Source organism: Scyliorhinus canicula, chromosome 11 (assembly GCF_902713615.1).
Source record: "Scyliorhinus canicula chromosome 11, sScyCan1.1, whole genome shotgun sequence".
Classification (NCBI taxonomy): Eukaryota; Metazoa; Chordata; class Chondrichthyes; order Carcharhiniformes; family Scyliorhinidae; genus Scyliorhinus; species Scyliorhinus canicula.
Genome location: NC_052156.1, coordinates 35,767,057 through 35,779,784, shown reverse-complemented (window position 1 = coordinate 35,779,784; position 12,728 = coordinate 35,767,057). Strand labels below are relative to the sequence as shown.

The window sequence follows — 12,728 nt, the reverse complement described above, 5'->3', positions numbered from 1 at the left end:
TACATGGCAGGTAAAAGGCCCGCCCCGAAGGGGCACGGACTTCTAGGAACTATAAAAGTAGACCCCGCACATGGTTCGGTCTGCTTTGGCTCCGGCTCTGACTGCTACTTTTGCTCCGGCTCCGCTTTGCTGATACATCGCATCCTGACTCCAGTTCCATCACCAGCCGTTGAGCCATCATCCATCGAACTGTAAGTGCCAATACAACGATCGCTACGTGATCCAGACCTTGCTAGATCCTGACAACTTTAAGTACCTGAGAGTTGCAGACCAAGAACGGGACGAAGGCCTTGCTCCCTGACCTTGCCTGTTCCTGTCTAGATAAGTATTTTAGTTGTTTAGTATTAGAAGTAAGTTAGTCTCTTTAGCGTATGCATGTGTATTTATTATATTTGTCATAATAAATATCAATCGTTTGGACTTACTAATCGGTGTACAGATTTATTACTTTGAACCTGACCTTGATATACTTGTGAGGTGTCTAAATACGGCACCTGGCGACTCCTGAGCATAATTACATACACAGAGCCATAGTAGTGTTAAGCACACGGCCTTTAAATGGAGGCGTGTTAATACACTCCAGTAAAACGAGCAACATCTCCTAGCCGTAGTTATTGCTCCATTGCTCTTTTCTCCTGCTAGCTTTTCCTCTAACCTGGTGGTGGTATCCTCTCTTCGAATTTGGAAACAGTACCAACAACATTTCAAATTCCTGTCCATGTCTTCACTGGTCCCTATCTGGAACAAACACCTTTTCTTACCTTCAGGGCTGGTCCCTGCCAATCCCACTTGCCAAACCTCCCAGTTGCAACACATCCTATTCATTTACTCTCCCTTTTAATGAATCTACTGTTTACCAACCCTCCCTTTTGCTAAACCTCCTGCTTCTCTATCTCTCCTGTTTTCCACTTCCCTCTCCTGAACCATGGATCTGAAGATAGCCTGGAGATGAGCGATGAGAGGCAGGAGGAGCAGCTTTGACTTGCAGGTGATAAGCGGAAGCTGTAGAGGTGCCAAGAGGGACGACCCTCAGATTGGGGGGTTTAGAAGATATCGATTGGGAAAGGTCCAATCGATACATGGCAGGTAAAAGGCCCGCCCCGAAGGGGCACGGACTTCTAGGAACTATAAAAGTAGACCCCGCACATCAGTGTTAGACCTCGATCAGTGTCAGAGAGCGGGAGAGCCACGAGCTGGAAGGTTGGCCACAACTGGGAGGGTCAGGGAGCAGGGGAGGTTGTAAGCCAGAGCATTGGCAGGTGTTGAGAGAGGCCATGAGCTACAAGGTTGGTAGCGACTGGAAGGGTCAGAGGCCATAAGTGGTGGGGTCAGCAAAACGGAAAGTTGGGGAGTGGGAGAGGCTGCTCAAGAATGGCACTAATCAGGTCATGTGACTCTACATCAGACCAAACAATTGTTTTAAAAGTAAAGCCCGGGCACTAAACGTGAATACGGATCCTATTAACTGACTAATTTTAAAGCAGAATTACTTAAAACGGGGCAACCTAAAAGGGGGACTTGCTGTGTTATGAGTTGGAAGAAGGTTGTCACGAGTTGGAAGTTGGGTCACATAGTAGTTAGCACAGTTGCTTCACAGCTCCAGGGTCCCAAGTTCGATTCCCGGCTTGGGTCACTGTCTATACGGAGTTTGTACGTTCTCCCTGTGCCTGTGTGGGATTCCTCCGGATGCTCCGGTTTCCTCCCACAGTCCAAAGATGTGCAGGTTAGGTGGATTGGCTATGATAAATTTGCCCTTAGTTTCCAAAAAGATTAGGTGGGATTACTGGGTAGCAGGGATAGGTTAGAAGTGTGAGCTTAGGTAGGATACTCTTTCCCAAGGGCCGGTGCTGACACGATGGGCCGAATGGCCTCCTGTACTGTAAGTTCTATATGAAGGCCATCTGTGATGGAAAGGATATAGTGTCGGACACTCGGCTTGAGGTCCAGCAGGGCCTAGCCCATCCCTCCTATCTCTCTGCATCATCTCCAACAACCTTCCAAGATCCCTTCACAGTTCCATTTCTGGCCTCTTGTTAATTCCTAACTACCACTGGAGATTGTGTTTTGTATCCAGACACAATTAGCTCTAGGTTTTGCCAAATTTCATCTTTCTGTCTCTTTCCTCTTTGATGGTACTACTTGACCTACCTCTTCGATCAAGCTTTTGGTCACCTGTGCTGATATTTCTGTCACGTGGCGGGGTGCAGCTGCATGCCTGTGTTGAAGACGGAGGCTTCATGAATAAACACAGTGCAGATGAGCTGATGCTTTGAGGAGTACATTTTGAGCGACACAGTTAATCTCCACTTGGAGAGGCAAGGATTAATCGGGAATATCAGCATGGCTTTATCAGGGGGAGATCATAAATTTAGCTGAATTCTTCAAGGAGGTGACTGTGTGTAGATAGAACAGCGCAGTTGATGTAGTCGACATGGACTTCAGTAAGGGTTTTGACAAGGTTTGCATGGGAGACTGGTCAAGGGGGGAAGAGCCCATCAGATCCTGGGCGGTTTGGCAAATTGGATCCAAAATTGGCTTAGAGGCAGAGGGTGATGGTGGAAGATTTTTTGCATGATTGGAGGCCTGTTTCGAGCGCAAGGATCGGTGCTGGGTTCCTTGCTGTTTGTAGTGTACATTAATGAGTGAGATGTGAATATAGGAGTATGATCAGTTTTCTGATGATAGCAGATTTCATGGTGTGGTAAATAACAAGAAGGAAAGACTTGTATTACAAGATGATGTAGACACCCTGGTGAGATGAGCACAACAGTGGCAAATAGAATGTAACCGTGAAAAGTATGAGGTGATGCATTTTGGGAGGACTAACAAGGCAAGGGAATATGACTGGAAGGATTGTAGGATGTACAGAGGACCAGAGGGACGTTGGGGTGCATGTCAGAGATCTCTGAAAGCAGCAGGACTGGTAGATAAGGTGATTAAAAAGGTATATGGGATACCTGCCTTCATTAGCCGAGGCACAGAATATATGAGCAGGGAGGTTATGTAGGCGCTGTATTAAATGCTGGTTAGGCCACAGCAAGAGTACAGTGTGCATTTCTGGTTGCCACACTATAGGAAAGATGTGATTGAAGATAGGCTGGGTGCTTTTTCCTTTGAGCAGAGAATGTTGAGGAGGTGACCTGATTGACGTGTACAGGATTGTTTGTTTGTTTATTTATTTATTTAATAAATTTAGAGTACCCAATTAATTTTTCCAATTAAGGGCAATTTAGCATGGCCAATCCACCTAGCCTGCACATCTTTTGGGTTGTGGGGGTGAAACCCAGGTAGACGCGGGGAGAATGTGCAAACTCCACACGGACAGTGACCCAGAGCCGGGATTGAACCTGGGACCTCGGCGCCGTGAGGCAGCAGGGCTAACCCACTGCGCCACCGTGCTGCCCTAAGTGTACAGGATTATGAGGAATCTAGGTAGAGTAGGTAGAAATGAACTTTTCCCTTAGTAGAGGGGGCAATAACCAGGGGGCATAGATTTAAAGTAAGGGGTAGGAGATTTAGAGGGGATTTGTGGAAAAATCTTTCACCCAGAGGGTGGTGGGAATCTGGAACTCATTGCCTGAAAGGGTGGTGGAGGCAGAAACCCTCAACATTTAAGAAATGTTTAGATGAGCCCTTGAAACACCATAGAACACACAGCTACGGACCAAGTGCTGAAAAATTAGATTAAAATAGATGCTGAATGGCTGGTGCAGATACGATGGGCCAAAGGACCTGTCTTTGTGTTGTAAAACTCTGAATCTAAACAATTTAAATCATATTTGTTAACCATCAGAGATTCAGCACAAGAATGACAAAAAGCAGCATACTGCTGAGGCTGGAAATCTAAAATAAAAACAGGAAATGCTGAAAATATTCGGTTCTAGCAACATCTGTGGAGAGAGAAACAGAGTTATGTGTTTCAAGTCTGTGAGCTTTAAGAAATTTCCCCTCCATTCAGTTAAATACAATCAACAAATAATGCCAAAACTTGTAGCATTAATCTAATCCTGTGCCTATTCCGAGCTCTGATAGTGATTTAAAAACATAATTTACCGCGGCACAATTTTGCCCACAACCATAAATATTTTGCACAAATTTCTAATGAACCTGTGTTTCAGGAATTTGATAATCTCATGACTATAATGCTGAATGCACTATCATGATCAGAACTCTCAGGATACTAGGATATTGAAAAGCTAGTTGAATAGTGGTGACATACTATGAGCAAAAGAAACACTTTCTTCAATGCTCTGAGCGCCATTTTGTTTAATTCTTTTGATCTCTGCTAAGCACTGTGAATTAGAAATAATAGTTATTGTAATTGGCATTTTATGGAGAAACTGCTTTGTAAATCTTTAGAATCAAGTTTAAAAATAAGGTTGTCTGCTTTAATTTTTGATAATGAACTGCAATTCCCATCAGTCAACACAAGTATGACTAAAAACACATCATTATTAGCATGTCTATGTACATGTAGACACATGCATATATTTACATTGTAAACCTTAAATGACTTATTTATATACTAGTATTTTAATTTAAAACTCTCCTGCAGATCTTTCAGTTTCTTCTTCTCTTGATGCATAAGGAGGTGTTATGTGTAAGGAGCCTGGCTGTGTGCCAGTGTAATTTATTACAGCTGCCACTGCAGATGCCCAGCAGCTGTCGGTAAAATAATTGTCTTTAAGCTTTAAATTCCAAACATACACAACTGCCCAAAGCTTCAAAGAAAACTTTTCGGACTTCACAATGTGACTCTAGTTCTCCTCTTTTCCCTCTGCCCCATGTTTAAATACATGGCAAGCAATCATTGTCATTTAAACTGAAAATTGAAATTCGTAAGTACAGTTAAAAGTGATGTATTGTACATGTTACAAATGTGCTGCCTGGAATGCATTCATTTTGGTGAAGTTGCTTTTGATTGAATTGTTTGGGGTGCTTTTTCAACAGGAGAAATAAAGATGGCTGATTATTGCCAGCTTCTTATTCACAAAGCAATAATGGAAATAGTTGTGATAGGACCTCCCTGTGTGAGGTTTCATTTTATGTAGTTGAAGAGGGAATGTTTTAAAATGCCCACAGGGCAGTAAACACGATTGATGTTATGCAGACTTTGATTCTTGGTAAAAACATTGAAGAGCAACATCTCGACAGCTGCTATAAAAGCACCTATTTTTCAGCCCTTTTGTTGACCATATCGATTGTAGCTGGAATTTGAATTTTGCATTTTTGACCTTCACCAAAAGGTTTGATTTGTTTACTGTGATTTTAATTGGATGGACAGATTTGAGAGAGGGAAATATTGCCCTTTGTATTTTTATAGAACCATAGAAAGGTTCCAGCACAGGAGGAGACTATTTGGATTTTGTTCTAGTTTACTGCCACAACGGAAATAATAAAATGCTAAAAAGGTGTCTGCCTTTTAAAAAAAACTTTGTCATCAGGTTTCACACACCATTTATGTTTTACACTTTGTGATTCTCATGGGACAGAATCATTATGAATACAGATCTAAGGTGAAATAAGGTTAACAACAAAACTGCAAATGGGAAGACCAAATTCAAGTCAAGTATTTGATTCTTCAGCCATCTTTGGCATCAATTAATTTAGACAGTTGTTTGAAAAAATGGTCAAATCTATACAAATTATATTTTGATTTCAGACTTCCATCTAAGTGCCTGGTTACAACTTCAAAAGCAAAGGAACAAAGGCCGTACGGTCCAGTGATTGGTTGATTGAATCAAGCAGCATGTTCTTTTGGGTGTCCATAATAGGCAGAGTCAAGATCATGCTCAACTAGCCTGTGCTTGTCAAACCCAAAACAAATATCCACTTTTGGATGTGATTCTGTGATTCGACAGCACTTGCCTGAACAATCTTTAGTGTGCCAATGGCTGCACCAACAATCAGTTTAAGATAATCAGTTGAGCATTTAGTGTCCTTCTGGCTTCATTTTCCATAAAATATAAAGCCTAATCTGTCCCAAAGCATTTAAACAACTTGCCCTCTCCAGTTTTCTCAATTAAAATCGAGAAAATTTACAAACACTGAGATTAGTATCTTCTCTCTAATGCCTAATGCCTAGGAAGATGAAAGCAGCCATGTTACAAAGTTGCTCCTGAGCAGAAGTAGAAATATACTCCTGACTAATACTTAAGCCTGTAATTAGACTGAACCGACTGAATCATAAAATAAATTATATTGGAAACATATTATCTTTGCATTCTTCAAGCATAGTTATGTCTTCTGTGAAATATTTGAGATTTTTGACCAGTTTAAGCTTTGATATTTTTGTATGAACTAGCTAGATGTTCACAGACACAAGCAAATGTATTCGCTAAGTATATACCTTAAAATAAATGATCTGTCCATTGATGTGTATGCTTTTTGGCATCTCATGTCTGCTCACCATGGGAGTTTTTTAATGCATAATTGGTTATTATTAGAGTAATTTTCTCTTTGATTTTTTCCGACTACACACCATCTCATTCCTTTTTTTTTCGAATGCAGCTAATTTATTTTTTATAAGAGCAATAAAGTCTAGCATACAAATACAATTGAAGCCTCTGATTGCTGTTCCCACAATGTCCTCTTTGTTTTCTCCAGAAGGTGTAATTTTCTTTTTTAAAAAAAATATTTTTATTAAAGCATTTGCAAATTTTTATAACAACAAAAACAGTAACAATAACATTGACATGGTAAAATAAACATTTCCCCACCCGACCCAATCTTCACACACCACAACTATCTAACATCTATCCCCCCCCCCCCCCCGGAATACTGCTTCTGCTGACATTTTAATTTTCCCCGATAAAGTCGACGAATGGCTGCCACCTCCGAGAGAACCCCAACATTGACCCTATTAAGGCAAACTTTATTTTCTCAAGCCTGAGAAACCCAGCCATGTCACTAACCCAGGTCTCGACACTCACGGGGGGGTGGGGCTTCGAGTCCCTCAACATTAATAAGATCCGTCTCTGAGCTACCAGGGAGGCAAAGACCAGGACGTCGGCCTCTTTCGCCCCCTGAACTCCCGGATCTTCCGACATTCCAATGACCGCTACCTCCGTACTCGGCTCCACCCGGGTTCCTAGAACCATGGACATTGCCTTCGCAAACCCCTGCCAAAATCCTCTGAGCTTCGGGCATGCCCAGAGCATGTGGACATGGTTTTCTGGGGTTCCCGCACATCTCTCACACCTCGCACATCTATCTTCTACCCCGACAAACCTGCTCATCTTCGTCACCGTCATGTGTGCCCGGTGGACCACCTTAAATTGTATTAGGCTAAGCCTGGCACGTGAAGAGGAGGAATTGGCCCTGCTTAGGATGTCCACCCATAGACCTGCCTCTTAACTCTCCACCTATATCGTCCTCCCACTTGCCCTTAAGCTCTTCCACCGGGGTTTCCCCCTCCTCCAACAGCTCCCGGTAGATATCCAACACCTTCCCCTCCCCCACCCAGGTACCAGAAACTACTCTATCCTGTATTCCCCCATGGTGGCAGCAGCGGAAAGGCTGGCACCTGTTTCCTCGGGAAGTCTTGCACTTGCAGATATCTAAAACCATTCTCTGGCGGCAGTTTAAATTTATCCTCCAGCGCCTTCAAGCTGGGAAAGCACCCGCCTATAAATAGATCCCCCATCCTTCTAATTCCTGCCCTCTGCCAGTTCTGGAACCCGCCGTCCAGCCTGCCCGGCGCAAACCTGTGGTTGTTGCAAATCGGGGTCCAGACCGACGCACCTTCCACATTCTTATGCCTCCTCCATTGCCCTCAGAGCCGCCACCACCACCGGACTTGTGGAGTACCGGGCCGGCGAGAACGGCAGAAATGCTGTTACCAATGTCCCCAGACTGGTGCCTTTACAATACGCCGCCTCCAACCACTCCCATGCCGACCCCTCGCCCATTACCCACCTCCGAGTCATGGCGATGTGAGCCGCCCAGTAGTAGTTGCAGAAGTTCGGCAGCCCTCCCGACTATGCTCCAACCACATTCTCTTCACCCGCGTGGTTTTATTCGCCCATACAAAACCCGAGATGATCTTGTTCACCCGCTTGAAAAAGGCCTTACTGGTGAAGATGGGGAGGCACTGGAAGACAAACAGAAATCTGGGGAGGACTGTCATTTTCAGGGTCTGAACCGTCCCTGCCAGTGACAACGGGAGCATGTCCCATCTCTTAAAGTCCTCTTCCATTTGCTGTACCAACTGGGATAGATTAACGTTATGCAGTGCCTCCCATTTCCGAGCCATCTGGATTCCCAGATAATGAAAGCTCTTCCCTACCATTCTAAGCGTCAGCTCCCCCAGTCTCTCCTCCTGCCCTCAAGTCTGAATCACAAACATTTCACCATCTCATTTCTAACATCAGCTCTACAGCAACACCGCTGGAATTCAGCTAGCCATAATCTAAGTCTATGTATTTCTACATGTTTTTAAAGTGTTCATATATCTGTTTACTAAACTTGGAAATTATGTAGTATATAATTACTAGCTTTTTGAGTAATTCAAGAAATGAATCATGCATCTGAAATAAACTTTAATGTGCCATTTTGAAGTATACAATATTTGCTAAAATTAAACTTTGTTGCAATGGAATAAGAAAGAATGATACTGTACAAATCATTGTAATTTTCATTGGTATTTTATGAACAATAAACATCTACCTCCAAATTTACTTCTGGTACATGAGGTTGTGATTTAGTACTTGATGTACCATCAATTGAACTTGAGATGAGTTGCTGAACAAAAGTATGGCTTTAATCTACTAGATGTTAGCCCTGCGGTCGATTACAGTATAAGGACGACCGCCGGGAGTACTGGGTATTTATACCCCACCTTGGAGGCGGGGTTAACTCGGCCTCTCGACCAATCAGGGAGCCGTCACAATACTGGTCTCAACCAACCGGTCGAGAGGCACATGACCGACCAGGGCCAATGGTAAGCCGGTGTTCTGCACCAATGGCAGGCAGCTATGCTAATCATAGCACCACAGCACTTTCAGTCAATTCAACTTTGACATTGTTTTGTATTGACAAATTTATTTGGTAGTGTGTTGCGACCAATGAGTACTGTTTTTAATTTATTAAAATAGTACCATGACTTCACTGTTACTGTTTCCAAGGAGGTTTGCAGCAGATTGAATAGGTTTTTAGACTGGATAAAGTTTGTACTTTGTGTTCTCTAGAGCAATCAGGTTGTCGAGCTGCAGAGAAATCGCCTGCGTGATGATATTAAAGAATATAAATTCCGTGAAGCAAGGCTTTTGCAAGATTACTCTGAGCTTGAAGATGAAAACATCTCTCTTCAGAAACAAGTCTCTGTCCTTAAGCAAAACCAGGTGAGTAATAAAAACTGCTTTGTGTGCATTTCGAATTTTACATTGGAAAAGGTGCAAAAAATAACCTGCACAAAATAATGTACAGGATTTTAGCAGAACTTTCTATCACATAAGATTGAACAGAAAACGGAAGGTTGAGTGGTGACTTCATAACAGTTTTTTAAATAATGGAAGATTTTGATAGGATAAGTAGGGAAACCAAATCTGGAGGATTTGGAATGAGCCAAAAGGACAGTGTTGGCAACATCAAATCTCATGTTGACCAGGAAGATAGGAGAAATTGTTGCAACACTCATGCTTGAGTTTAAGGAAAGAGGTTTCCCAACTTTTCTCTAGTGGTCTTGATGTACACTGACACAAAAGTAAAAGTTCCAGAGGGATGGAAAGCGAAAATGAAACTGTATTTGTTGTGAGGACATTAACTTTAACTATAACTACATTCAGTCGAGCCCTTAAATGATTGACTTACAAAAAGTAGAGATTATTCTTGTGCTCGAACAAGAAAGTCAATCTTTGTCCAGTATTAATGCTCCATGATATTGCTTCTTGTGAACAAGTTATGTAGTGAGAATTAATCGCCTCACAATAAGACATAACTTGCACAAATCCTGCCCATAATGTTAGCAAGTGCATTTTTTAATGATTTGTGATCTACAAATAATGGAACGATATTAAAATTATATCTTGAGAAGATATTTCTTCCAAATGTTCTTCACTCTGTCACGAACTACGCTGTTGGTATCTGTGAGGGTATCCCAACTTGAAACATCGATTCATGGGGATGTAAGTTTTGTGTTTAGAATGGGGTGAGGAGGCACAGGATACCCCACCAGAATAACCACCCCAGTCCTCATGTAACAATTATTAAAGACTATTTATTAAATTAAAGAAAAGACACCTACACATGAACAGGGCTACAATATTCTAGGGCAATTAAGTATATGAATCACTAAACACATACATAGTTTATGTAGAATGTACGTCTTGTTCCAGAATATATCTTAAGGTCTCTGAACATATTATGACCTCACCTTTCCACAAGCAACATCCAAATTAATTAAGTCAAATGTGCCTTGCAGTTGCCACACAATACAGAGCTGAAAAATCAAGACTGGGAGTCACCTTTTTTCTGGTCCAGTGAAGCCATTTCAGCTACCTTTACAAAGAGACAAGGCTGTGCAGAAATCCAAGGCTTTGATGTAAAACCTGCCTCCTGGGTATAAATTCTGGATTTGCCCCTCAGGATGTTAGATGTAAACCGACACCTCATGCTGTTAGATGTGGAACTAGCCTGTCTGCTTCTGAGGATACTGGCAATTATACCACCACACCGCGATTCTCTCTCAACTTCCGTGACTCTAGAAATTAGCATATCTATGTCTCCACTAATCTCTCAGTCATCAAGGGAACTGTTTCTACTAATAGGGTGATTTTATACCTGATTCTATCCAGATACTGGTTAATCTCGTTACTTGGAAAGTCGTATCTCATCATGCTTTTTGAATGCTGGGTACTGCTGTTGCTAGACAGATTTCTATCTCGCATCCCATCATTCCTTTTTAAATTTGTTTTACTGCTGTTACTCGGCAAATCCATGACCACTCTTACAAGTTTCTATGTGTATTTTTCCTTGTATTAACAATTCATTATTAGTTTTTATCAAAACTGCCAGTTATGCAAAATAATGAAATGTTTTTATTTGCGTTTGGGTGCTCCTTTACCCCATTATGCATATATAAATACTTATGATTCTAGCTATAGTTCATGAGCGCTCATTTCAACCACAAATCTAGATATGAGTGAACATAAAATGTAATATTGTTCATAAATGCAATTAATGATTTCTTCATAATGCAGGTTGAATTTGAAGGTCTTAAACATGAAATTAAAAGACTTGAAGAAGACACAGAATTCCTCAACAGTCAATTGGAAGATGCCATCAGACTGAAAGAAATAGCAGAACGCCAACTTGAGGAATCCTTGGAGACGTTGAAGAATGAGCGTGAGCAAAAGAACAACATGCGAAAGGAATTATCCCACTACATGAATATTAATGATTCAATGTACACTAGCCAATTGAACATATCACTGGATGGATTGAAGTTTAGTGATGATGGCAATGAACCAAACAATGATGAGATGATTAATGGTTACGAAAACAACAGCCTCAGCAAAATGAATGGTGACAATAAGCTGTCCACTCCCAAGAAAAATGATATCTTTAAGCCAGCACCAAGTTTGGTTTCCGATTTGCTAAGTGAACTGAATATTTCTGAAATTCAAAAGTTGAAACAGCAGCTCATGCAGGTATGTTTTTTTCAATAGTTATAGTGACATGCAATTGTTAGGTATTTTTTATCTATAAATTTATGACCATTTAATCAAGTTTAGTAGTATTGTAACTTCCTGCTTTTTTATAATTATCTGTAATTATGTAATATTTTTGAACAATTGGCAAAATAAATTTTTTCTTATATTTCAAATGATAACTTGGCTTATTTGAAGTTCAAGTGTGTTCAGAGGAGGCCTGTAAGTGAACAGGTTTGCATTTGCGTTTCCTATTAAATACATTTATGTGAAATTCCTCCATATTTATACAGTGGTATTTGTTTTTATGTTGCTCTTTTCCTCAATCAAAGCTTATTAGTGAAAAGTAGCCCCTCAATTGGAGAAAGAACATTCATGAAATGCCTACCGTTGAAATTTAGCAAGTTATATTTTCTTGATAATTTGTGCTGTTTTGCTTAAAACAAGTTTTTTTAAAATTTGGAGACCCAATTATTTTCTTCCACTTAAGGGGCAATTTAGCGTGGCCAATCAATCTAACCTGCACATCTTTGGGTTGTGGGAGTAAAACCCACACACACACTGGGAAAATGTGCAAACTCCACACGGATAGTGACCCAGGGCCGGGATCGAACCAGAGTCCTCGGCACCGTCGGCAGCAGTGCTAACCACTGCTCCACCATGCTGCCCCAAAACAAGTTGATTGTTAAATAACATTCCGAAAACTCGAACAGGAATATTTGCTGCACAAAGTATTGTTCATATATTTTCAATTTTTAAAAAAAAGCAGCTAATACAAATTTCACCAAGTTACAGATTTAGAAACTTTAATCTTTCTCCCATTCCTACATTATTTTTCATTCGCAGACTTTCACTTGAGAGTGCAGCACATGAAACTAAGTGTTTTCTCATTTTGTTCTTAATCCAGTGGTTCGATGATATGAATGAATGGCTTGAATGATTCCCCACTAATATTCTTCCATTCTTTGTGTGGAATTGGTTAGTCAATGCAAGCATATAATGGCATAACTGAGATTGTGAATTTGCCACTTAGAAACCATGTGGTTCACACCTAGATTTAATTACACTTAGATATGTTGC

The 12,728-nt window shown here is 41.2% G+C and overlaps 1 protein-coding gene across 2 annotated transcripts in view; it reads left to right on the top strand.

The window, feature by feature from the left end:
* The window catches only part of LOC119974002 (protein bicaudal D homolog 2-like), a 127,195-nt gene that overhangs the window by 50,586 nt on the left and 63,881 nt on the right, over positions 1 to 12,728 (top strand). For both annotated transcript variants that reach the window (XM_038812763.1, XM_038812764.1), the window contains exons 3-4: positions 9,189 to 9,341; positions 11,199 to 11,648. In XM_038812763.1, the coding sequence (XP_038668691.1) occupies positions 9,189 to 9,341; positions 11,199 to 11,648 (603 nt within the window). The remainder of the gene's footprint in view (positions 1 to 9,188; positions 9,342 to 11,198; positions 11,649 to 12,728) is intronic.